The 27922-nt window shown below is 37.3% G+C and overlaps 1 protein-coding gene across 1 annotated transcript; it reads left to right on the forward strand.

Annotated features, from left to right (window-relative positions):
* SLC6A15 (solute carrier family 6 member 15) lies at positions 1-27587 on the forward strand. Its single transcript, XM_087874060.1, has 11 exons — positions 1-429; positions 4068-4225; positions 8015-8141; positions 11849-12030; positions 15408-15518; positions 18885-19126; positions 19234-19423; positions 20681-20873; positions 24012-24171; positions 25417-25579; positions 26152-27587. Exons 1-11 carry the CDS (start codon positions 141-143, stop codon positions 26521-26523), a joined length of 2187 nt encoding a protein of 728 aa, XP_087730186.1. The 5' UTR covers positions 1-140; the 3' UTR covers positions 26524-27587.
* The last annotated feature ends 335 nt before the right edge of the window (positions 27588-27922 follow it).

Below are 27922 nucleotides of genomic sequence, written 5' to 3' on the forward strand. Positions count from 1 at the left end.
CATTTTGATCCGGTTGCATAAAAGACTCACTGTGGACCGTTTCTTCAAGAAGTTTAGACTTTGCGAAATTCTATCCGGACTGAAGCTGGACAGCTTGTCTAAACCAAATCTCCTCTGGAATTTCCATTTCTTTATTGCAAATGCCTAAGAACAGCAAAGTAGTAAAAAGAGAGATAGATGATGATGTCATCGAATCAGTCAAGGATCTCTTATCCAATGAAGATTCTGTTGAGGATGCTTTTAAAAAAAGTGAATTGTCAGTTAATGATCCTGAGGACAAAGATGTAGATGTAGAAGAGGGATCTGATGTAGAAGATGAGCGACCAGCCTGGAACAGCAAACTTCAATATATTCTGGCCCAAGTTGGATTTTCTGTAGGCTTGGGAAATGTGTGGCGTTTTCCATACCTGTGTCAAAAAAACGGTGGAGGTAAGTCTGTCTGTTGTGCTCATGGACGTAGCTGATGTGCAATTCAATATTATTGGTCTCTGTTAGTTTCTCATCTCACTCCTGCACTGAGGTATTCAAACTGCTAATAAGCAATCCTTTTAAACATCTGAAAAGCAGCTGCTGATAGAGAATGAGATTGATAATTCTGAAGACAGAGCAAGCAAATTGTCTATGAAGATTCTCAGTCATCCTGGTCATGGTTGTCCCAAAGCTGCTTTTTCCAGGAGGCAACTGGACTTTCTTGTTTTTTCTTTGAAGTTTTTTCTTTTGCACTTCAGTTTGATATGCAGACAACACAGACTCATCCCCAACAGCTTGTCTCTGTCTTCAACAGGGAAGGGACACAGGGCAGAAAATATTCTGCAGCCAACAAGGCTCTAGACCCATTTGCACTACTCAGGTGACCCTGAGGACACAGACAAACCTCCAAGTGGCCTCAGCGACTCTCTAAAAGAATGCAAATGACCAGTTCTCTGCAAGGAATATAAATCCTTCCATTCCCCACCATTCAGTCAGAGCTGAAGAAGCTTCTTAGATGAGAAGCGAAACGTCTTCAAAGAAAAAAACCAGAAAGTCCAGTTGCCTCCTGAAAAAAAGCATCTTCGGGATGAGCAAGCAAATTGTCTTCCTCTGCTAAAGACCTAAGGAAAATCTCTCCTCTATAGTTGATACTATATGGTGAGAAAATGCCCCACTGGTGCCAATAGGAGTTTTCTTATCAATGCAAAGAATAATTTTAAAAGAGCAATTTTCAGCAGAAACTCAGCAGTGGAAAATGTTTATTTATTTATTTATTTAATTTGTATACCGCCCTTCTCCCAGAAGGGACTCAGGGCGGTGAACAGCCAAAATTAAAAAACATACAAATGCAAAAGTTAAGATAATTAAAAGAATTAAATCATTGGCTACCCAAATTTAAAACCCCAAATCCATAAAATTTAAAATCCCAATTAAAAAACCATTTAGGCTAGGCCGGCTTGATGAAATAAAAACGTCTTCAGGGCTTTACGGAAGGTCCGGAGGTCCGGGGTCAATCGTATTCCAGGAGGCAGCTCATTCCACAGGGCGGGTGCCCCCACAGAGAAGGCTCGCCCCCTGGGGGCTGCCAGCCGACATTGCCTGACCGACGGCACCCCGAGGAGGCCCTCTCTGTGAGAGCGTATTGGCCGGTGGGAGGTTATCGGTAGCAGCAGGCGGTCTCGCAAATACCCTGGCCCTAAGCCATGGAGCGCTTTAAAGATGAGAACCAACACCTTAAAGCGCACCCGGAAGACCACCGGGAGCCAATGCAGCTCGTGCAGGAGAGGTGTTACGTGGGAGCGCCACGTCGCTCCCATAATCACCTGCGCGGCCGCATTCTGCACCAGCTGGAGCCTCCGGGTGCTCCTCAGGGGGAGCCCCATGTAGAGAGCGTTACAGTAGTCCAGGCGTGATGTAACCAAGGCATGAGTGACTGTGCACAAGGAGTCCCGATCCAGAAAGGGGCGCAACTGGCGTATCAGGCGAACCTGATAAAAAGCCCACCTGGCCACGGCCGTCATATGCTTTTCTAAGGACAGCCGTGTGTCCAGGAGGACGCCCAAGTTGAGAGCCCCCTCTGTGGGGGTCAGTGACTCGCCCCCAATAGTGCGAGCTGGCTATACCGGGACGCCGGCATCCACAGCCACTCGGTCTTGGAAGGGTTGAGCCGAAGCCTGTTCCTCCCCATCCAGACCCGCACGGCCTCCAGACACTGGGACATCACTTCGAGGGCATCATTGGGGTGGTCTGGGGTTGAACTCTCTTATGTGCTCTCCAGCTGAACTACTGATAATAAGTGGTCCATCCAATATCAGTAGCTTGCATTTTTATTTTTAAAAGTTTGCATGTTAAATAGTTGTATGAAAAGCATTACCTGGTTTGATCCCTGAATGTTTATATTTTTCACAATTACATTTTTAAAAAATCACTAAAGTTGATTGTAATTCAGAGACTTTCATAGTTTATACTGTGAAAATAAAAGATTACATATTACATTTGTTGAAGGTCCCTCACATGAAAATTACAAGAGCCCATTACAAGAATTGTGTGTATGTGTGTGCATGTGCGTGCGTCTGTAGAGATGTTATATAGCCATCCTGTCCTTTAATATGTTTTAAGGGGGAGATAGAAGTCATATAAAACATTATAGATGGGGCCATGATGTAACATCCATCTTTTTAAAAAAATAATGATTCTGTTTACTCAAAAGTTAACTTCACTGTATTTATGTAGAATTGTAGTATTAATCCTTTTGATAGAAAAACTACTTGCTGACATAGATATATTCATAATTAACTTCATGAATTGTTTATACTAGTATGGATCAGTAGTGTGTTCCACTTACCTTCGCTATCGGTTCAGAACTGTGAGCACACGCACACGCTCGCTTCGCTCATGTGCAGCTCTTCTGCACATGTGCAGAACCTTCTGCGCAAGCGCAGAGCGTCTGTGATGGGTGGGCGGAGCCTGCTGCCGCTGCCACTACCTGGTTCACCCGAACCAGGGTGAACTGGTAGAAACCCACCACTTTATGGATTAAAAAAAAGAGCTATTTGTGATTACTCCAGTCCTATATCAGTCTCAAGAATAAGAGAAAAAGAGAAAATTGGAATTTATAAGATTTTTAAGAGTTCCAGTTATAAGGTTTTTTAAACATTTTAATTTAATTTTTTAAAAAAATACTATGTATTCTCCCCTCCCCCAAATCAATGTCTGAATCTTTTTAATTGGGATTTATTTCACCATTTTTTGAGAATAAACATCCACATTGCAAATTACAGGCAATTTTTCCTACAGTTGCAAAAGAGACGATCAATAGCTTCCTGCTGCTCTTCACAGTTACTAGATTTCATGTAATTAATGAATTGTTTGACACTGAAGCTAGCAGAGATATTTACTGATAGGTTGTTTGGTGTGCAATGTAATTATCTCGTAATCACTGCATGTAAACTATATAGGAAGAATTATGTACTAATTGTATATCTTATTCATGATATGTTTATTGGATAGTTGAACTTAAAAAGTTTTGGTCGTTCTCATTTATGGTTGCATCAATCAACCTAAAGCCAAGTTGGGGGCAACAACATTTTTTCCATACGCTACAAACCATTGGTGAAGGAATGGCATGTTATACCTATTACTGTCAAAAACTACATATTCATTTATATATCTATGTAAACATTTTTATCTCTAAAAAAATTCAAAGCAACAAATTACAGATGAATATTAAAGCAGTATATTCAAATAAAATAAGTCATACATTGGTTTCGTTTAAGACACAGTATTTGCAACTGATGGAATCGGGTAGCTTTCCTACTCTAAATACTGCAAAAGAAGGGAGAAAAATCTCTTCCCTTCCGGCTCATCTCTTGTACTTTTGAAGAAGAAAAATGTTACAAAAATGAATATCAGGTGGTTAAGCAGATGAGAGTTATTATTTTTGTTTAAGATCTTAAAGATAAGCACAACATAGCAAAATTAGGCTCTTTTTGGAAACAATTAAATATGTTCATCTGTGCTTTAATGTCATAATATCACTTGGACTTTGTTCTAAAGATTGTTCCGTATATGAATATTATTCATCCTCTGTTTGGCAGGTGCCTACCTTGTGCCCTATTTAATCTTGCTGCTGATCATAGGAATACCACTTTTTTTCCTGGAGCTTTCAGTGGGTCAAAGAATCCGCCGTGGGAGCATTGGAGTATGGAATTACATCAGTCCTAAGCTTGGTGGAATTGGATTTGCAAGTTGCATAGTAAGTGATTTCCGAATATGGGCTTCCCAACTCTTAATACGGAATGGAAGGTTCAGGTTTTTTTGCTGTTTTAAGATTTCAACTTGTAGCATCAGTTCTAACTTTGTTATTCAAAGAAATGATGAGATCCATTCTTTGGGTGCGTCCAAGCAGAAGTTAGATTATTGCTATCTGTATGGAACAGTTTAACTTGGATTCCTACACAGATCAGGGAGTTGGACTGAATAGCCTAATGTAGCCTAATGTAGCCTGAATAGCCTAATGTAGCTCCTTTACATGTCTATGATTTTATAAAAGTTAAGATAAAAATCAGGACATATTGAAATGTAAAACTTAACTTCTTTCTATCAAGTAAGAGAAAATCGTTATTCTTCCATATCTTCTCCAAAGCTTTAGCAGTGCAGAGATGGTGATGCCTTATGCAGAGTACTATCTTCTCCATATTGCTGAACAATCTGAAAGAACCAGCATGTCTACATTAAACAAACAAACAAACAGTCTACAATCCTTCTTTTCCTAATAAACAGGGTGGGAGTCATTCACTTTTAACTACATTTAAGTTGTTCTGCTGTCAAATGATGAGTCTTGTGTTCAAAAATCACAAGATGAACTAATCCTGAACTAGCCCTATAATTTATTATTTATTTATTAAATTTATATGCTGCCTATCTCACTGTCTCAAGTGATAAAGATGCTGTACAAGTTTTGTCACCTGGTGGCACATTTTAGCTGTTTCTCACTGGAGAAGAAACAGCAGTGTTTCCCGTTTGCTGTTTCTTATGTGAGTCCTCAAGAAGCCGCAGAAGTGACAGGTTAACAAAATGATATTCTCAGAATGCAAAGGATCAAAATTATCAGGGTCTGATAGGCTCTGAGATACATATACGTGTGTGCATTTTACATATATATAAATATATATTACATAACATGCACAAGCATATATACAAATGTGCACACTGCAGACAAAAGTTGCTTTAAAACAAATAATAGAAAATAAGTTCACAAAAAATTGTCATTTTATTGAAAGGTTTTGGTGAAGTGATCTGAGAAATTTCTGGAATCAAAAAATATACATACATGAGGCATGACTGCCAACCCTTGGGAGAAGAAATCTGTTTGTCCTTGATCTGTACTGGACCTGTTGCTTCATCAATTCAGGAGATAATTGAACCAGACTAAATGGGCCACAAAGCAGGGTGAAATTTTATGTTCTGAGTCACAGAACATAGCTGAAGAGATGAATCGATCTGGGAACAATACAATGAGATTTCAGTATTTGCAGCTCTGTCAGAACAGGATGTGCAGTACTGGAAGAAAAAAAACCTAATAGACTTTCGGGGAACTCAAAAATGATTCAGAGTTTGGGCTAGGCATAAACACTGCAATTCTTGACTATTCTTCAAATCAACTCATAATTTTTCAAGGCTTTTGTGCCCCTAATTGAAGCACTGCATTAACTTAAAAATAGATTCCCTAAAAACAACAGAAACCTGGAAAACAAATTGGGCTAGGTTGATGAATAACAGAAGGATTAAGGGTGCCATAGTTAGACTGCAAAAAAAATCCAGGTACTGTAAATGTTAGAAAGCAGCCAAGAGTTAGTTTTCAGTTGCTTTTTGAAAAAGCATCTTTGGGACAGCTATGACCTGGCTGGTTGAGAATCTCCACCTATTTCCAGAAGGCTTCCATGCAGGAGTCAGATCTAGGTTCTAGGAAAACTGATTTTGCGATGCCCTTAACCCCCACTCCCCTCACCTGAAAAAAAGGGCATCACTGGCAGTTCTTCCTATGAAGTTTATATTGGATAGAATATTCTAATTGGACCTGAAGGGCACTTAAATTAAAACAAAAGCAGCACTTTGAATTGACCCAGAAACCAGCTAGTGTTTGTCTGTGAGCTGCAATGCAGGTCATATGCTCATGGTGAGGAGTACCATCCATCCAACAGGCTGCTGCATTCTGAATCAAAGATAGTTCACATAAAGTGCATTGCAATAATCCAAGTGTTTGCTAGGTTTATATGCCCCTACATTCATGTCTGACTCAGAACAACTTATAGACCTTCAAAACACTCCTGTATTTCAATTAACATTAAAACCTAACCAGAGGGCTGAGAATTTTGAGGGTCGTGTGCAGAATCTTAGCTATTCCTAGTACTGCACTCTTCTAGAGAAAGCTCTGATGTCGTTCCTGGGATCTATTGGAGCCACTCTCCCAGCTTAATGAGTCTATTGATAAGGACATGGGTCACTGTTGTGACATCTTTCTGTTCCAGATAGGACTGTAACTACTGCACTATCCAGAGCCGAGGAAGTGCCCAACAGCCAGAGCTTCCACTTACTTATTAAGCAGTAACCCTGCATCCAAGAGAACTCCTAACCGTAGAATTGCTCTTTGAGAGATACTGCTTCTCTGTCAAGAGAAAACCCCAGGGACGACAGGGAACAAATATCAGTTCTGTTTTACATGGGTTGCCATTTAATCTGTTTCTTCCACTCCAAATCAACAGTCTTAAGGAATCTCCCTTTAATGGTATATCTGGAATCTCTGGGTTGGCAATGCACAGTTGAATTTCACCCACATATTGATGATACTTCATCCTCTAACTGACTGTAGCTTTCTCAGTGGCTTTGTAAAGATACTAAAAAACAGTGGAGACTGGACCAAAAGAGTGGCCACTGAATTGATCTCTTCTGCCTTGCCACTGACTGAAATTGCTCATTAAGGAACCATTGAAAAGCAATGACTCCAATCCCCAGTCAGTTCAGGCAGTCTAGAGAGATGCCATATGCAATGGTATCCAAGGCTGATAAATCTAAAACAGGAGTAGGAGGGGTGCCAATTAAGTCCCAAAAAGATAAACCAAACAGGGCTGTCCTTTTCCTTTGTCCAGTCCTAAACAATGACTGAAAGAGATCTAGATAATCTTCTTCTAAGACATGTGGCACATCACAATAAGAGGAGTTTGGAGACTTCGCAGTAATTGCCAAAACCAGCCAATCCAGAAAGGGTCTCTTCAGTAGGAGGAACAGCACAGATATGTTAGCTTTTTATAGGGCACTGCATGTCAGAACAACTAGACACAAGGACAGTTTTTTCCCCCATGCCATCACTGTGCTAAACAATTAATTCCCACAACACTGTCAAACTATCTAAACAGGCAGTATTACCATCATTATATGGTACCAGATAATGGACCCAGATTGTTGGGGGCTATATGCCGACTCTATAAACCACTTAGAGAGGGCTGTAAAGCACTATGAAGTGATATATAAGTCTAAGTGCTATTGCTATTGCTATTATTCTCACCTTCCCTATTACCTATCTCCTTATCTTCTTATGACTATAACTTTGTTGCTTATCACTATTGCTGTACGGACATTGAGAGCTTATGCACCTGAAACAAATTCCTTGTGTGTTTAATCATACTTGGCCAATAAATAATTCTATTCTATTAATAAAAGTGCTGTGCACCAGAGCCGAGGTGGCACAGTGGTTAGAGTGCAGTACTTCAGGCTACTTCAGTTGACTGCTAGCTGCAGTTCGGCAGTTCAAATCTCACCGACTCAAGGTTGACTCAGCCTTCCATCTTTCTGAGGTGGGTAAAATGAGGACCCAGATTGTTGGGGGAAATATGCTGACTCTGTAAACCGCTTAGAGAGGGCTGTAAAAGCACTATGAAATGGTATATAAGTCTAAGTGCTATTGCTTCTGAAACATTTCTGAAACATGCACAGAACTAATGTGCATTTATGAAAACTGTTTTTTAAATTTTTGCTTCTTTCACAGGTATGCTTTTTTGTGGCCCTGTATTACAATGTCATCATTGGATGGAGTTTATTTTACTTTTCTCAGTCCTTTCAGCATCCATTACCATGGGACCAGTGTCCCTTAGTGAAAAATTCTTCACATACCTGTAAGTATTAAATGTAGTAATGTGTTGTCTTTTTTCTCTCTTTTAAATAATGTACTTTTTACTGAAGCCTTGTAAGTGTTGTTTTTTTTAAATAAAGAACAAAATGAAAAATAAATAGGCCTAGGTAATTTGGTTCACAATATTTTGATCGGGTAGCATTGCTAAATAAATTTGATTTCTCCCATCACCATTATTAGTTTTATAATAAAACTATTCTTATTAAACCCTGTATCCCATCATTAAGTATCGGAAGAATGACTAAGAGCTGGAGAGGCCAGTTAGATGAGCCATGTCTCTTTGTAATGATCTGGCAGATTAGAGAAGGCACTGCAGCATGTTGTAGAACTTCAATAGCTTCGTCATCCATCACATATTGAAATATAGTATGTTGAATTAATGTGCTGAATAGGATCAGAGAGACCCAACTTGAAGTCAACTCCCATTTGGTGACTTTGGACCACTCTTTCCCGGTTAAAGGAGAAGTCCTTGCAGATTTTACTCTGCTAGTTTGTTGCTGACTATAAAGGACAGTGTTCATTCGCATTTCTAGGCCATTGACCCAGGAGCCTGTCTGAAAACATTTCCACTGTCATGTGACCCACATAATGTCACGGAATGCTGTTACCTTCCCATCAAAGTGATACCTATTTATCTACTTGCGTTTGCATGTTTTCGAACTGCTAGGTTGGTGGCAGCTGGGGAAAGGACGGGATTTCACCCTGTCATGTTGCCCTCAGGTCTCCAGCCTACAAGCTGAGCATCTTAACAAGATGAGCCACTGTGCTGCCCTTTCCTGGTTAGCATATTAGCAAATCATGGCATATTGAGTGGCTGCTATTCACCAAAATGGACAATGTTAATGGGGAAATCATCAGGTTCCATTTTGAATATTAATCAAAGGAGTGCTATTATGGATTTGGCATTTAGAATAAATTACTCTGAAAACAAGATTTTCTTCCCATTCTTTTTACAATAGTCTTTCCCAATCTGTTGCCCTTGAGTATATTGTCCTATCAGTGAATGCAATACACTGGAGGAAATCTAGTTGGTGAAGATTAATCTATTACCTCAAAATTTATCATACATTCCAATTTTTTTATTATGCACATAGTGCAAAAAAAGAGAAGGGAATCTTCTAAAGAGCTCCACCAAAATGTGTGATCAATTTTAAAGTTGAGATCGAAATCATTGCAAACCCCAAATATTCTGACTGGAAACAAATGAAGTAAGTAACTTTTAAATGTAAAATTAAATTTAAATGTGAAGTGTTCTCTGGTTCATTTAATGGAAGAGCGTTAGAATTAATTGGCTTTAACAAACATGTTCTCATGTTAATGTCACTTCCCTTGACAGTGGAAAATGCATGTTCTGAAACCATTTTTTGCTGCATGCCAAATATTTTCTATTGCTTATAGACACAGTTTGTAAATAACTTTCAGGCTGAATTTCACACTAAGAACTCTACATTCATTCTATTTCCATAAAGTTTAGACAGTAAAAAGCCCAAGAGAATAAAGGAAATGCCTGTAAACAATCAGACTATATTCTGTGCTGGATAAATCAGCAAAATTTAAGTAATCATTGATGGCCATAACCTTTTTGGAATATCCAGTAAAATACAGGCTATCTTTTAATTTTATTTATCACGTTGATCAAGTAATAGAAAGAAATCTTAATTGCCTGATAGAAACATATACATAATTTTGAAATGTTCCAGCAGTTTACCTTCTAAAGTAACTTTTTAAAATTGCTTCTTGGTATTTGAATCACACAAATACTCCTAAATATTATTCTAGAATGAATGACTTTCCTTAAACTCCATATTTGAGATAAAATATGGTTTAGGGGAAAAAAGATTCAACTATTTGGCTTATATTCAGTCTTTTTCTAAAAGGGAATTTCCTGCCAGAATTATTTTTTTAAAGGGAGAAAAAGAAAATGCAGAAAAAGACAAGTAGATCTCACAGAATTTAGAGACTTTTATTTACCACTAAGAATTTACAGTAAAGAATTCATGAAAAGTGTGGCATAAGTTGACTTATTTTAAAATAGTATACTTCCCCTCTTGTATATCCATTCACATTCCTTTGAAGCTGGATATTTCTGAAGGAAAAACAAAAGAGATTTAGTTTAATACATCTTATTCCATACTTCTAGTTTGTTATGTATCTGGCCAAATATAATGAGATCACCTTATCCTGTTGTACCTATCTTGATTTCATTGTTCCTATTCTAATCAGGGGACAAAAAATTAAGTCCCCTCAACTGCTTGAGGTTCCACACACAGCAGGGGTGGGTTCTACTTACCTTTACTACCGGTTTGCAACGGGATCGCATTGCTTCTGCACATGCATGTGCAGATCGCTAATGACGACATCCGGGGCAGTGGGCAGGGCCTTCCGCTAGTTTTACTACCGGTTCTTGCAAACCGGTCCGAACCTGGGGCAACCCACCACTGACACACAGATAATGAAATTATAGTACAAAGCCTGTCTTGAACTCATTTAAAAATAGGACTGTGTATAGATTAACCTTCAAAAGCCAAAGTACTGCATGGCTTGCAATACGATGGATAGCTTTTAAGGTATTAGAATATTTTAAAACAATATTTTTAAGCAGTGGGCTTTGTAACTGTCATGCAATTTAGGAAACACTCCACCACCACCGCAGTGTTTGATTTAAGGTATTTCCAACTCGTATTACATTTGCACTTAATGCTCTTTTAATCTTATTTTGCCCTTTGAATCTGGATTATTCCACAGCTGCTATTTAAAATAGCAGTATACTTCAAAATCCCTTTCACTATTCTCATTAAAGTGAAGGGAAAAACAATTGTTCTAAATGAGCTGTAGGGCTCTTGTAGTTATGAGATGTAGGGTTCTTGTCAATTACCTTAGTTAAAAGCAGTGGTGGGTTGCTACCGGTTCGCCCCGGATTGGGCAAACTGGTAGCACGATGGCAGGAGGCTCCGCCCAGCCGCCTGGATACTTCTGCACGTGCTCAGAAGTATTGTGTGCGCACCCACAAGCGAACCAGTAGCAACAGGTTTTGAAACCCACTACTGGTTAAAAGATGATCAAGAAGTGGGCATGGATACTGTTTCTTCTATTGTACACCCATCCCTCTAATGGTTTGTAACTTCCTTGGCTTCCAACCTCTCAATAAATCCAAGAGAAGACACCAAGAAGGGGCTTTCTTCTTCCTAGATGAGGAAGCAAAGACAGTCAGAGTTAGAAGTTGAAAATATCATCAACAGAAATTAGAAACAAAATAAAAAAATACGAAACTAGTGGAGGAAAATTAGCACCTTTTGCATAGGAGATGAAACCATCTGGTAAATTGGAAGAAAGAGTTTGACTTCTTCATTTAAAAAGTCTTGAACTGGTTTTCAAGACAATATGGGACTAACTTTAATTATTGGCATTGTAGAGGTTTAGAACAACATGCCAACAAAATATTTACAGTTTGGCTCATTTTTCTGAGTTCTCAAATGTAAATATCTAAATATGGTCCAAAGGCAGAACAGCAGATTGCAGCAATTGCCTTAAGGCTTTTGGACTACTGCAAATAATTTTGTATTATTTTCTAATTGCATTCTGATCCTCTCCTCTCCTCTCCTCTCCTCTCCTCTCCTCTCCTCTCCTCTCCTCTCCTCTCCTCTCCTCTCCTCTCCTCTCCTCCCCACCCCTCTCCTCTCCTCTCCTCAGTTGTGGAGCCCGAATGTGAAAAAAGCTCAGCTACAACGTATTACTGGTACAGAGAAGCACTCAATATTTCTAATTCTATATCTGAGAGTGGAGGTCTAAATTGGAAAATGACCATCTGTTTGTTGGCTGCATGGGTAATGGTGTGCCTGGCAATGATTAAAGGCATTCAATCTTCAGGCAAAGTAAGTATTGCCACCTACGTTCTTATTCACCACACCTTTTTGCCTATTTTGCCAAAGTTTGCTGGAAGATATGACTCATTGAGTGTGCTTGTGTATGTTTCTTTATGCTTTCAAGTAGAAAAATGTTGGTATAATAATTTTTAAATTATAGTCTGCTAAAAACAAAAACCATCTTTAAATAAAAGAAAGGATTATTGTGGCATGAGAACCTTGATCTGTTTTCATTTGCTATGAATAATACTTATAATTACATCTCAGCATTTACTAAAAAAAGAAAAGAAAAGAAAACCTATCGGAGTGGGGTTACTAGCTCTATTTTTGAGCACAGTTTGCTTTATTAATTTGATTTGGACTAAGTCTGAGAAATAGGGAAACAGTCAGTTCAAGTATCAAACATTTATGATATAATCATATGGAAGACTCTAACAGCAAGAAAAAGACCACTCAAACAGATGTGCAATCTTTTAAGGAAATTGTGAGAGGTGAGACAGAGCTGAACAGTTCTCCATCACTGAAAGAAGATTGGAGCTAATGTAAAACAAGACCACAGAGCAGTTGGGGCTCAGAATAGGAACCCCGACTAGTACAAAAGATAATATGGCTTTATTTGAAGAAGATAGAGTGGAAAAGAGAGCTAAATAGGATTATTAAAATTAATCATGTAATTAACCATGTTGGGGAAGCAAATAATCAAGATGAGCAAAAATGATGGTGCCATCAAATTGGTATTGAATCCTCAATATAGACCTTCTCCTGGATGAACATGGCAGTAGCACATCCAGAAAGTATAATTGGTTGACTTCAGAGTTTCACCCAATTTTATGCAGCCATAATTTATGAATAATCAAGCTAAACATGATAAATTTCATCTGAAGATAAATTTCATACTAAGTGATCCTCCTGACACTAAGCACTTAATCACCCTTGTATCCTTCTTTGTAAACCTCTCAGATCCATTAAGTGTCTACTTTTGGCTCATAATGCTAGACGAGACCAGCCCCTAACCCAGCAGGGCTCTATTCTTTTCTTTTGAGCCATTCACAACTGATTTGGACTGTTCAATAATATGTCTAAAATTCAGATTGCATATTTTTTATTTCTACTACAGTGAGGAAGAAAACATTATTTGTAGTATATGGAGATAGTTAATTAAGCCTTTTATTTGACATCCTTTCGATTGCACAAACATTTTCATATATGTTTCATATCTTGTTTTATTTTTCTGCAATTATATGCATATGGGAATTCTTCTCATGAATGTCTTTCCTGTGAGCAAAAAAACTTGATTGCAGTGAAATGTGGTCTGGCAATACCGCTTATTAAGAAAATTATACTTTAGATCAGGAGTGGGGAACTATTTCCCTTTTATGACCTGTGGATTTCAACTCCCAGAATTCCTGAGCTAGCATGGCTGATTCAGGAATTCTGGGAGTTGAAGTCCACAAGTCATAGTTCCCCACCTCTGCTTTAGATGCTTTGTTTCAAAGGTGGGTTGTCATTCAGTGCAATCACTCCTAAATTAGCTTATTCATAATGGCTTTCATTTATTTTTTTCTCAGCTATAACAGTAGTAGCTGTCAAAAAAACTTTGGCTGACATCAGAAACTTAAGTGGATTTGGACTTGAAGTGGAGACCATTGGATTGTAGACTAGACTGGGAGGTTAAGAAAACATTTCAAAAAAAGGCAATGGCCAACCACCTCTATATTATTCCAGGAAAATTCTATAGATGAGATCATAAAATCACCAAGAACTGAGCTTTATCTTTTATATTAATAATTTATTACCCACTGTTCAGAGCATAGTTGCCATTCCCAGACCTATGTTTAAAAATTCATAGAATATTTTCCTGAAACATAATAACTTGGCCATCAAATTAAAACTATATTGTTCATCAGTTGAAATGGAGTGGTACCATTAAAATCATAACAATTGTTAAACCAGAAAAAGAGAGGGGGGGGGAGAGAGGGGTAGAGGAAGGAAGGAAGGAAGGAAGGAAGGAAGGAAGGAAGGAAGGAAGGAAGAAAGAAAGAAAGAAAGAAAGAAAGAAAGAAAGAAAGAAAGAAGAAAGAAAGAAAGATGGTTTCCTTGGAAGAAAGTGGTCTGGCAAAATCTAAAAAGACTTCCAGAGAGCATTCTGAGACAAATATGCTTTCAGTTTTCCTCCTCTCCAGTGGGTTGCCTTTTTCTAATGGAAAACATCATTTCTGAGCAAATTATTAGATTTAAACCAGAGGCTTCTGTTTGTCAGTCTATAAATGTAGAACTTCTTTCTTTCTCAGAAACAAATCTCTTTATCTGTCTTATGTTATCTCTGGTAATATCATATTCCAATTATCTAATATCCAGAAACCCACAAGAAAGGTAAAGAGGGAAAGGTCGTCCCAGAAACCTCCAGAAGGTGTTACTAAATAGCTTTTATATGATTTTAGAATGGCAGGAGATTCACCTGTGCATGAATTTGACTAAATATTGATTGAATGGTAACTATATTTAATTACTTTTAAACATAAAAATAAAATCAAAATTAGTTTTGGCCTACCTTTGCAGTCTCTGTCATCGAGCAAGATGATAGTTCATTTAGCCCATGTTGGCGCTGATACAGTAGAGAGATGGGCAAGAAACATACTCCTGATAACAATTTAAATTATGGTTTACAGGTACACTGATGTCCTAAATGAATACGGAGTGGGGGACCTTTCTTTTTTTAATCAGTGAGTCAGCGGTACTTGGGCTTCAGAAAGTACCAAACATAACAATGAATCCTATATATCCACTAGTCTTCTCTATAGAGCAGGGGTGTCAAACTCATATCTTCATGGCTGTGTCACGTGACGTATCGGGACTTTTTTCCCCTTCGCTAAACCGGGCGTGGGCATAGCTAGTGTGTGACGCATCCAGCCTGCGGCCCAGGAGTTTGACAGACCTGCTATAGAGACATGATATGATCATTATGGTCTCTCTTGGTGATGATGCATGTTTTTCTGCTCTGTTCTCATTTATTTTAGAATAAAATAATTTCTGATTTCAATGAAACATTTATTTCAATAAAGGAGCAATAACCTTTGTTGGTTATTTTACAGACCTCTTAAGCAGGCCTTTTCCAACCTGGTGCCTTCTAATAGAGTTTGACTTTTACTGCCAGCCATCTCCAATAAAGGCTCTACTGGTTGGGGATTAGGGCAGTTGAAGTCCAACGCATTTGGAGCATGCCTGTTTGGAGAATTCATTATCTTAAGACAATGCAGAATTGACTGTTGAGAATGTTCACTAAAAACCTACATTTCTGACTAGTTCCATTGCTATTGTCAGTCAGGGCAGGATGATTGAGAAATTTTGTTTTGTTTTTAAAATGATTTGCTTTTAATATCTTTCAGATAATGTACTTTAGCTCTCTTTTCCCTTATGTGGTACTTCTGTGCTTTCTAATCAGAGGGCTGCTTTTAAATGGTTCACTGGATGGGATTCGTCATATGTTTACTCCAAAGGTAATGCTTGATTGCTTCTGATCCCACTTACTATTTGCCTTTCAACAGCTTCAATAAACTCCTAATGAGGTAGAAGTCTACTGATTTGAGATACATGTGCTGTGGAAGATAGTTCTAGCTCAAATATAAAAGGTCATTATTTTTGTATTTTTAAACTACATCATCACTTTCAGAGGATTAGGAATTTTCCATCTAATTGGTATTGTCCTTGATTCTTGATTCATACTCACTTTCAGTGGTTTGAGTTTACAGCAGTAAGAAAGAGACCCAAAACATTGTATTGGCGTGCTTGATGAAAGAAAAGAAGATAACTTAGTCTGCAACAGGAGGATAACAAATTTATGTTACTCTTATAATGTAAGTTTCAAAATTAGATAAAGAAATCCTTAACATACGTACACCCTCCTCTGATTCCCTTTTCAGTTGTATTCTAATGCATGGATTGATCCAAATGTGGGGAAGGGGATAGTCCTCACCAGTATGCCCCTGCTCCCCTTCATGGGATTAAGGAGTGAAATTTTAGAGATATTTAATAAAGCTGTGAGGAGTGGCTCAACTCCACTTCGGGGAATTTCTTTAAGGCTACAGCAATCTGATTCAAAGTGATGCCGCCACTTGAACAATTAACTAACTCTGCCCAAACCAGGAATCAACTTGTATTGTAAAGCTCCAAATAGCATAGCCACAATAACCCAACATTTAAAAGAAAATGCTTTTTCATTCTGTTGTGCCACTTCAAATGGGCACTTCAATCAAATTTTGATCAAAGCAAAATGCCCCTTTGAAGACCTTCACAGCTGCAGCTATTATGCAATCTAAATTATCTTAGTACACAGTTGAAAAGTGATTAACGTGTTGCAAAGTATACATCAGATTTGTACAAGACAATTCCAAATCTATCTTGAGCATTAACACGTAGCAAAATCCTGGAAGCATTATTCAAAATTTAATGATGATAAAGTAAACCAGAGAATGATAAAAAGATTTAGGAAAAGTCACCTGGGAAGTCTGAAACAGCAATTGGAAAGAACTAAAATTTATGTAATCCCTTTAATATATGACCCCCAATGATTGTACACCCTCTGCAGTTGGGAATTAATTCTACATGCTGTCCATTTTAGATGAGCAACTTGTTTGGGCATGTAATAATCCTTTTGAGAACAGTCAGATACAAATATCCCTTGTATTAAATATTTTTGCAACAATCTTCTTCATCTTCTGCCGCCAACAGTTATTTATTCCCCTCCTTTATTACAAATGTCACCTATTCCAGCACTCCAGAAAATGAACAGTGATGGCTTTATTGTACACCTCTGATTTAGTGAAACAAATTGTGTTCTGTCCTAAAAGTGTTTTTTCAAGAGGCAACTGGACTTTCTGGTTTTTCTTTGAAGACCTTTCGCTTCTCATCCAAGAAGCTTCTTCAGAAGCTTGAAAAATCATCTTTGGGACAGGACATAATTTCTTTTACTAAATCCGAGGTGTACAATAAAGCCATCACTGCTTGTTTTCTGGAGTGCTGGAATAGGTGACATTTGTAATATAGGAGGGGCCAGTGTGGTAATTTTTTGTTTCAATTACAATAAATTGAATATTTTGAATCATTATGGCTATCTCCATGTATTTATAAGTTCAGCTTAAATAAGATGCTTCATTTAACAGAGCTATATCAAGTCTAAGAAAATTGTTCTGTTATAAACTCACAGTTCATTGTCATGTCTAATAATTTATAATGGTTGCAATGAACTGAGCCATCATCCCAGTATTTTCAGTATATAAAATGCTTCTATAAAAGTAAATTCTGAGCCAGTCTTAGCTCGAGTTAAATCAAATCTTTATTCTGGTCAAAGATCAGCATAATTCTATCTACAATTCTGTGGCAAAATTTATGCTTTTTCACTGATACACCTGTTAATCCTCCATCTTATTTGAAGTAATTGTCATAGTTTGCAATGTTTTTAACTTCTAAGGAAGTGAACATATAGTTGCATCCTTAAGTCCATAAATTCATTTTTCATCAAATAATGAGATGTAGCAATATTTGAACTAAAAAACTCAGAGAAATGTGATTACTGACATGTTGAAGGGGAAAATAAAACCACCAAGAACTTTCTTAGGGTAAGATTATGTGACTGAAAACAGCATCAAAAGCAATGGAAAGTGAGAATAAAAATTGTGTGTATAGTGCCATCTAGTGATCCAACTATGGTATGTCAACTTGGGAAGATTTGTTCATACGTGATAAATCTCAATAGAAGTATTTAGATAGAAACATTTCCTATTATTGAAATGCACACTTTTAGAAAACAATCACTCTATCAGCTTGGAAAAATATTTGGATTTGCTTTCATTATAAGAGTGCATTATGTTCAAAAAGAATATTGAAATAATTGGCTACTTTAAAATTTCTGTTTGCTAGATAATACTACTGACATTTGGCATGCATCAAATTGTGATCTTAAATCCTCTTTCAGTGAAATAAACACCATTGAACTTATAACATGTTCATCAGATTAGACAGGCACAGATACGTGGCCATAAGTACGTCTTTAGCTTTAGCTAATGACTTGTTCTGTTTTCACAAAGTAAAATTTCCATTTCCATTCAAGATCTGTTCAAGCTATGTACTTTCTATAATTGATATAAAAATGAAAAATAATTTTAAACATTCCTAAAATCTTGGTCTTTCAAGAAATGTTACACATATTGTTGAATAAATCTTTCAAATATTAAAAGCACATTTTTTTCAAAATCCTGAAAAAGATTTTTTTCTTTATATAGGAATCATAACTGTACTGTGATTTTGATTTGGAGATTAAGCAGCTATTAATAATATAGAATTCAAATCAGCCTCTTAGTTTAGTTCTTCTGGATGGTTGTTCTTTGTTATTTATGACATGCCAAAATTTCTCTGGGCAAATTCCAGTTATCCGTAAGAACAATATTGACAGTATTATTGGAATTTTTTCATATGTAAATGGAAAACAGCCAAAAAATTAATGTTAGTTTTATGTAACATTTGGAATATGTTTTAGCTATTTTTCAAAACAAATAGAGGACAAAATATACTCTTGATTATCTAGTGCAGTGTTTGTTTGTCAAACTTAACATCTTTAAGATGTGTGGACTTCAACTCCCAGAATACCTCTTACTGGCTGAGGAATTCTGGGAGTTGAAGTTCACTTGTCTTTAAAACTGCTGAGGTTGACAAATACTGATCTAGTGACCATTATTAAATTGGGCTGAGCTGGGTATGTTACCCCTGGAAAGTGATATTTAGAATGTTTCCTGATTATTTGTTGCCTCTCTGCTTAATAGAAATGCTGCATTTTGTAGTTGACTTATATTGTATCTGATTTCAAACAGCTTGAAATAATGCTGGAGCCTAAGGTGTGGAGAGAAGCTGCTACTCAGGTGTTCTTTGCCTTAGGACTTGGATTTGGTGGAGTCATTGCCTTTTCAAGCTACAACAAGAGAGACAACAACTGCCATTTCGATGCTGTTCTGGTGTCCTTCATCAATTTTTTCACTTCTGTGCTGGCAACTTTAGTGGTGTTTGCTGTTCTGGGCTTCAAAGCAAACATCATAAATGAGAAATGCATTGTGCAGTATGAATATTTATTTATCAATTTTTATAGAATATTTCACTTGGGAATTTCCATCCTTATTCTTTTGGGTGATTGTGTGCCTTTACATTTTTGTGTTTGTTTTGTAGAAATTCTCAACAAATTATCAGCCTTCTGAATAGTGGAAATCTCAGCAAGGCTATCATACCTCATCATATTAATTTATCAAGTATTACAGCAGAGGATTATAATCTGGTTTATGATATCATTCAGAAAGTTAAAGAAGAAGAATTTCCTCTGGGTTTGAAACCATGTCAAATTGAAGATGAACTTAATAAGGTTAGAGTGATAATTCAATCCATGACACAAAGTTTACAAATGACCAGTTGTTTTAAAAAACCTCTAGCCCTTTGAAAATAGCTTTACTTTTCACTTCCAAGGTAAAGGTAAAGGTTTCCCTCGCACATATGTGCTAGTCGTTCCTGACTCTAGGGTGCAGTGCTCATCTCTGTTTCAAAGCCGAAGAGCCAAGGCTGTCCGAAGACATCTCCGTGGTCATAAGCCCTGCATGACTAAATGCCAAAGGCGCACAGAACGCTGTTACCTTCCCACCAAAGGTGGTCCCTATTTTTCTACTTGCATTTTTTACGTGCTTTCGAACTGCTAGGTTTGCAGAAGCTGGGACAAGTAACGGGAGCTCACCCCGTTATGCGGCACTAGGGATTCGAACCACTGAACTGCCAACCTTTCGATCGACAAGCTCAGCGTCTTAAGCCACTGAGCCACCGTGTCCCGTTCACTTCCAAGGAATGTACTAAATCAGAACTTTGCTTCAAGTTTCCTTGTCTATGTTTTATCCATTCCCATCCCTATCAGTTTCATAATTGGAACAGTTTATTGCTGATGTCAAGGAATGCATAGTGGTATATTAATTTTTCAATGCAGTAAGCCACTAGCAGCTTATATTTGTTTGTTTGTTAGTTTGTTTATTTTTTACTAAAACTTATTGGCACCCATCTTATCACAGGGTAACTCTGGGCAGCTTACAGTCATAAATACATATCTTTTCATATACATTAAAACATAAAATCAAACATTAAACTAAGGAATGTGGGGAGGCTGGGGGTAGAATGGGGTGGTGGTGGGATCTGTGGTGACTTGATCAACCATCTCCACTGTGCTGTTCCCCATTGGAGTGCCAAGCCAATTGGCAGAATCACGTCTTTAGGTCCTTATGAAAGGAGGGTTGGGACCAACCTCACATTGGTTCCAGAAAGCCAGAGCAACAGCAGAGAAGGTCCTCCTCCTGGATCCCACCAGCCAAAATAATTGGGTAAACAGGACCCGCAGCATGCTTCCTCTGCCAGCGCGAGTGGGAAATATCAGGTTTATGGCATTAATGAACAAAGAAAACTCTTGGAATAAAACAATGATCAGACAATCATCTGACTCAGTTTAGCTGTCATAACTGCTCTAAGCAATAGCATCCATCCCTGGTTCTCTTTACTAAGTGTGTTTGCTCACCATACAGTGTCTGTACTTTCTTTTCAAACTTCCTCTTGACCAATTTTAATCACTGAGATTTCTTCTTGACAGGCTGTTCAGGGAACTGGTTTAGCTTTCATTGCCTTCACAGAAGCCATGACACACTTCCCTGCTTCTCCTTTCTGGTCAGTGATGTTTTTCCTGATGCTGGTAAATCTAGGGCTTGGCAGCATGTTTGGAACAATTGAAGGGATCACTACACCTATAGTTGATACCTTCAAAGTGAGAAAAGAAATTCTGACTGGTGAGTTGGCATACATTTCTTTCTTTATATTTGATGTTATCTACAAGAAAATGGCCTCTACAAAACAGCCTCCTAATCTGTTTTTATACAAATGGAATGCTTTTTACCGGTAGAAAAATGTGCTTTTATTCTTCTTTGAAATCCCTCCTATCGCAGGACTGTTCAGAGCAGATTAGGAGCATGTGCCAGTTACTGCAGGGCAGAGATAGAGTTGCCTCCCTTTGATAATAGATGTGATTCTGTCAACAGAAGACCACATGGATTTTATTAGAGGTGTGCAAAGCATTTCAAGTTCAACATTTTCAATAGGCGCTGTTCTGGTTTCAAAGGAAGTGCTTGTACACTTTTCTGACCCTACTAGCAAGGTTGGAACAGTACACTTCTTATGAGGATGGAATAGTTCATCTCATATATGGAACAGCTGTTTGAAGACAAAAGGGAAAATTTAGAGAGCCAAATTATTCAAATGGGATTATTTAACATACTTTTTAGGTTCTATTAATCTTTGTTCTGAATATTTAGACTTGCTTGATTGTTACCAGGGCTGGCCATGAAGAGATGCTCTGGAACTAGTGTAAAATCAATGTTTCTTTGTGTGTGCCTATGAGCACGCTTTTGAGTAAGGGCTCACTCCTGGTGACTGCCTAGAAAAGTCCATAAAGTTTCCTCTACAATGTTTTTCAGAAGGTGTTTGCCGTTGTCTTCTTCTTAGGGCTGAGAGAGAATGACTCAAGTCACCCAACTGACTTTGTGAGCTGAACTGAAACTTTTAAAGTGACACAGACTCTTTTCGGGATAAAGGAGTTTCCTATAGGATACTATGAACCCAATTTTTGAAGATAGCTTATCACACAATCCTATGATCTTTTCTTTAAACCAGAACTTTGTCTTTTTTTGCTTCACACATCTTATGCAAATTTCTCTTTTTTTAACATTGGTACTCTTCCATTGAAATTTTAAATATTAGAACCAGTTTTTCCAAGTATTTAGGACAAATTTAGGTATCCTTTTTGGTGGATAGGTACATTTGTGATATTGAGTGCTTGTTATAAGTACTCTTAAAAAACTGGTGCTCTAGGAAATTTCTTAATTAAAATATAACTCTCATCACTGATAGCAACAGAAAAAAATCCCTTTTTCTGAGCAAGTAAACATAGCCCCTACGATGACTCATAGTTATATATTCTAAGAATACTTATGGAGATCATAAGTATTATTTTCAATAAAGATAATTCTAGATATTATCATGCCAAAGGTGTTTTTAGGCATAATAGTTCTTAAATTATATTATTGTTATTTTATTGTTTTCTCTCTGTGTTTCTACTGAGATAAAACACTCAAAACAGATAACAAAGTTTAAAAATAAATACAGGTAATCCTCAATTTATGACCACAATTGAGCTCCAAGTTTCTGCTTCTAACCAAGACAGTTATTAAGTGATTTTTGCCCCCTTTTACCACCTTTCTTGCCACAGTGGTTAAATGAATCATTGCAGTTGTTAAGTTATAATACGGTTGTTAAGTGAATCTGGCTTCTCCATTGACTTTGCTTGTCAGAAGGTTGCAAAAGTGACCACATGACCCTGGGACAGTACAACCATCATAAATATGAGTCAGTTGCCAAGTGTCTGAATTTTGATCACTTGAACATGGGGATGCTGCAATAGTTGTATGGGCCAAATGGTCATAAATAATTTTTTTCAGTGCTATTGTAACTTCGAACAGTCACTAAATGAATTGTTGTAAGTTGAGAACTGCCTATATTAAAAGCTCAACATAGATTAACCAATTAACAATAAAATGATTCCAAAAATCACTTGATAGTTAAAATCTGCAAAAAGAAGTGCATATTTACAGTCTTTCTAAATATCAAGGTAGAGGCTAATAACAATTTCTAATGGGTTTTTTTACATAACTTGGGAATGTTTTCAAAAGACCGTCTCCTGAATGTTGGAAACTGCAGAGCTGTTCCCATTGGAATGGTATGAAAGTGTAAATTAGAGTCAGGAAAGATACCACAAAGAGAGACAGTCTATTCTGTGCCGTTCAGCTTCTCGTGTTTGCCAGATTTAATTTTTTCATCTTTCCATATCCCTTTGCATATTTCTTTTACATTCGGATTAAATTTGTTTCATATTTGGTGTATACTTCTGTAAATTATATGGAGGTCTTTTTGCTTAATACATGTTCTATGACAGGCTGCTTCCCTAACACAATACAGTAATGAAAACAATTTCCACTAATGTAGGAATTGGAGAATTACATCACAACATTTGAAGAAGTATGATTTAAAAAAAGATTGATTCATATTTCAGTTTAAACCAATATAATTATATCGGTTGAAATTTGGTTTAAACCAAACATATGTATTCCTTTTCCAATATATCATATTCATAGGAATGTAAGAAACTATCTTATACTAAATCAAATCACTGGTCTGCCTAGCCCTGTATTGCTGATTCTGACTTGCAGCAATTGCCCAGGGTTTGAACATAATTTTTTTCTGGCCCTACCTGCCCATGCCAAGGATTAAATCTTCTATCTGGAAAGTATGAAGTCACTCTCCAAATATTCTATATAATAATAGAATCTTCTCAGTCATTTTTAATTTCTAACACTGGAAGTTTGTAACTAACTAGGTAGGAAAAGAGTCATTCCTAGTTTTACCACATATTTCAAGATGAAGAGTAGAGGATAAACGAAAGAAAAGGAAAAAAGAAAAGTAGCCAAGATGTAGTTTCATCTCAGAAACAATGCCAATAACACCAAAGGGATTATTGCAGAGGTGGTATTCAGCAGGTTCTGACCAGTTCCGGAGAACCAGTAGCAGAAATTTTGAGTAGTTTGGAGAACTGGTGAATACCACCTTTGACTGGCCCTGTCCCCATCTATTCTCTGCCTTCTGAGTCCCAGCTGATCGGGAGGAAATGGGGATTTTGCAGTAACCTTTCCCTGGAGTGGGGTGGGAATGGAGATTTTACAGTATCCTTCCCCTGCCATGCCCATCAAGCCATGCCATGCCATGCCACACCCACCATACCACACGCACAGAACCGGTAGTAAAAAATTTGAATCCCACCACTGGATTAATGGATATACAACCTCTACTCTTCTTTCTTTCTTTCTGTTTTCTTTTAGTCACTTGCTGTCTTCTAGCATTCTGCATTGGTCTCATATTTGTGCAGCGGTCCGGTAATTACTTTGTAACAATGTTTGATGACTATTCTGCTACACTGCCTCTACTTATTGTGGTCAGTTTGGAGAATATTGCAATGAGTTACGTTTATGGAATAGACAAGTAAGTGCACATACTGCATTCTTTAATATGCAACTCTGCTAATAATTCTGAAGGTTGCAATTTTGTTGTTCTAAAAGGTTGTCCTGCTGTATAGGAAGGTGGCAGGGAAAATGAGAGAATAAAGAACACATTTTCTTCCCTCTAAGGATCATTGTCTCTGGTAGGCACAAATACCATAGGAGTCAACTGTTTGGAATACGAAAATACATAGATTTATTGAAACAAAAGTTGTATACAGTTGTCCCTCTAATATATTACTTAGTTCTAGCACAACTTATATTGGAGATACACATCACTAATTGACATGAATTTCTCAAGTATAATAAAGAGAGTCCTTATTAAATTAGTAATACTTACCATAAGTTGTTTTGTAGCTGTTTAGTCCGGAAACATTTTGAATGTAGAAAAGATAATGGGAGAAATAGCATGCAAAAAGCAGAAAACAAACTGTCAACCTAAGGAATGGAGACCGTCTTACCACACCCACACCCTTGCCTACTTCACACAGAACTCTTTTATGTTTCTTATTTTGAAAGCTAAAAATATTAGACTCTGACCAACTGGTTTTCATTAATCTTTCATGGAATTGTGTTACAATTCAGAATACAATTTGGAGAAAGGTTGAGCTGGTCGTGGGTAGTTCTTGATAATGGAAGTTCATTTTTATCTTCTCCTGGTCTTTGGTACATTATTCTTTAAGATAATGTTATAGAGACTGTACTAGATACGGTATATACTGCATTTGTTGACCTTGTTATCCTTCATGATTGTCAGAAAGGGTTATTTATTGAACAAGTTTGCATAGAGGTTACATTCCATTCAAATATGGTTAGTGCTTGGTTTCTGGATATTTAAAGCTTCTTTCAGGGAAGTACTATAATAGCTGACAAACATTTGTGCTGAAGTTGATAGATATATAATTATGAGATACAGTGACATACTTTCCTATGTCTCATGCTAGGCATCATAAAGAACACTTAGATATTTATGAAGGTAACACTGTATTTTTGAAATTATTATCCATAATATTTATAATTCATACATACACTGTATATTTCATGGGAAAGGTGTATCTCATTGTTAATATTTTTAATTTTTAAATTAACTAGAATGTTTTGCTTTAATTCATATGTTTAGTCCTTCATATATGTTGGGATGACAACCATATGGCTATTCATTGGGAACTAGAATTTTGGGAAAGACTATGATAGCTTTTGAATTAATAACATTTCTCCTGTTTTCCAGATTTATGGAAGATTTAAAAGATATGCTTGGCTTTTCACCAAATCAATTCTATTATTATACATGGAAATATATTTCCCCTATTGTTTTATTATCTTTGCTGGTAGCAAGTATTATCCAGATGGTATTAAGCCCCCCTAGTTACAGTGCATGGATTGAAGAGAAGGTGAGTGATGCCTATAAGAGAGAGAGGAGGGGGGAGGGAGAGAGAAGAGAGGGGGGAGAGAGAGAGAGGAGGGGGGAGAGAGGAGAGGGAGAGAGAGAACATGGAGCATTAATAATGTATATTATAGATATATATGAGTATATGTTATAAGCATATAGATAAGAAGCAATTTAAAGTTATAATGTATGTCTCAAAAGAGCATATTGAACAACTTATAATACCCATCAGACTTTAAGAGCGCATGTTTCCTCACTGAGAATTAGCACTGTGACCTAAAAGTCCTTAGGATTGTCCTCTGGGCAGGAGGGGAGGGTATGAGTTGTAGATGATGATGATGATGTTGATGATGATGATGACAATGATGATAATTCTCTTAATAAATCTCTTAGCAAAATAAATTGGATGGGGCAGAGATGCTGTAGTGCAGGGGTCCCCAGTCCATGGCCTATTAGGAACCAGACTGCATAGTGAAACCTACTGTAAATTATGCGTGTGAGGGGTCTAGGTGGCAGTGTTAAGTGTTGGCTTATCATGGAAACATGTGCTAATGATACTTCTCTTGGACCATGCAGGCAAGCAAGGAGTTACAGAACTACCCAACATGGGGCATGATTGTTTGCATCTCTCTAATTGCTCTGGCAATGCTCCCGGTCCCTGTTGTCTACTTGATTCGCCGCTGCAACCTTATTGATGACACTTCAGGTAGTTTGGCAGCTGTTTCCTATAAAAGAGGGCACATTATCAAGGAACCAGTGAATCTCGAGGGAGATGATACCAGCCTGATCCATGGAAAGAGTCCAAGTGAGGGGCCTTTTCCAACCTTTGGCAAAAACATTTACCGAAAACAGTCTGGGTCTCCAGCAGTGGACACCGCCCCCAACGGTCGTTATGGTATTGGCTACATAATGGCAAACATGTCAGATATGCCAGAGTCTGATTTGTAGCTGCTAAGCAGTATTGATGTCTCTGCTTCTATTAAGCTACTGAACATTTGTTCTCTTAAGAGAAGTGATCTGCTTCCCTTACTAGAGTGCAATCTCAGGTGCCCCATGACTGCATCCTTCAAAATATCGTGACATGTGGTACAGAAAGCTTGAAAAAATTCCCTTTGGCTTGATTTTCTGGTTTCCATTTGTACTGAAGGGAATGCACATAACTATAAATTAGTGATGGCCTAGCTTTGTCAAAAAATGCCAATTTTTAAAACAAAATTATTTTTGCATTTAATTTGAAATTTTTCTATCTTTAAAGTACAGGTGTTACCTCAGTTTGTAGCAATTTTTTAAGTGAATTCATATTTCTCTACTGCTGTAATTGGAAAGTCCTCCTTTGTTCCCGCAATTTAAGTCCCCTTCTGTGTATTGGAAAAAATTAGTTCCAAAGAATTCACCAAGCCTGTATTTACTGCACTTATTTGTACATATGTTTTGTAGATACCCTATACTTTTTTTAAGCTATCACAGTTGCTTAGGCTACTTGCAGAGTTTTAAGAAAAGGAAACAACATTTACCCTGCAGATTATTTTCTTACACGTAATAGCTGTATAGAGTAGTAGTATTAGACTACCAAGTATGATTATGCTGGAAACACAGAATTCCTCAGCCTGTGGGGAACTGCATATGATGTGGCTGTATTTTACATACTGTATTTGGTTTTTCAGTGTGAAAATGATATAAGCATGAGTCGCTCTGAGACTCTTACAAAACTGTGCAGATTCTGCATTTTTCTAAGCTGTGTGCCTAAAACAAACAAACAAAAAACCCCTCTTCCTAATATTTATTGTGGTTACAAGATTACATACATTATATTTATATACAATATACTTGTAATGTACATATGTATAGTAATAATGTATGTAACTGCTTCAAACCTTGAAGCAAGATGGCTTTTTAAAAAATATGTTTTGCTTCTGTTTTCATGCAAAGAGGAAATCTCCTCAACCCAGTCAATAATCATCAAGAACTGTATGCCATTACATTTAAACTAAGAATAAAAGAGTGGAAAATGACTGCTTTGTATTTTCTGTAATGTGGCTACATGTGTGTTTCTCAAAAAAAATCATAGAAGTAGTTAAATACCTTGAAGAAACTTGGCCCTGTGTTTCAAAGCCATGCGTTCTCACATTGTCCCCATAAGAATTCCTCCTATATTCTTCAGCTAGCATCACTAACTGGAGATAATGTGTAATTGTAATCTATCAGATCTTGAAGTTGCCAGGTTGGGTAAAGTTGATATAACCAGTTTCTGTAGAGTAATAAAAATGACATTCTTCTTACTCATTGTTTCTGCTGCTCTCCTAAGAAAGATTCTGGGCATACCTCTTTAGAACATGTAAACATGCAT

This window comes from Pantherophis guttatus, chromosome 7 (genome assembly GCF_059756535.1).
Source record: "Pantherophis guttatus breed Tessera chromosome 7, ASM5975653v1, whole genome shotgun sequence".
Classification (NCBI taxonomy): Eukaryota; Metazoa; Chordata; class Lepidosauria; order Squamata; family Colubridae; genus Pantherophis; species Pantherophis guttatus.

Bases quoted from the DNA above. Each gene is read 5' to 3' on its own strand.
- SLC6A15 (XM_087874060.1), top strand. From the start codon at position 141: ATGCCTAAGAACAGCAAAGTAGTAAAAAGAGAGATAGATGATGATGTC. The intron at 19,127-19,233 runs GTATGAATATTT...TTTGTTTTGTAG, and splicing joins AATGAGAAATGCATTGTGCA to AAATTCTCAACAAATTATCA. The intron at 24,172-25,416 runs GTAAGTGCACAT...CCTGTTTTCCAG, and splicing joins TACGTTTATGGAATAGACAA to ATTTATGGAAGATTTAAAAG.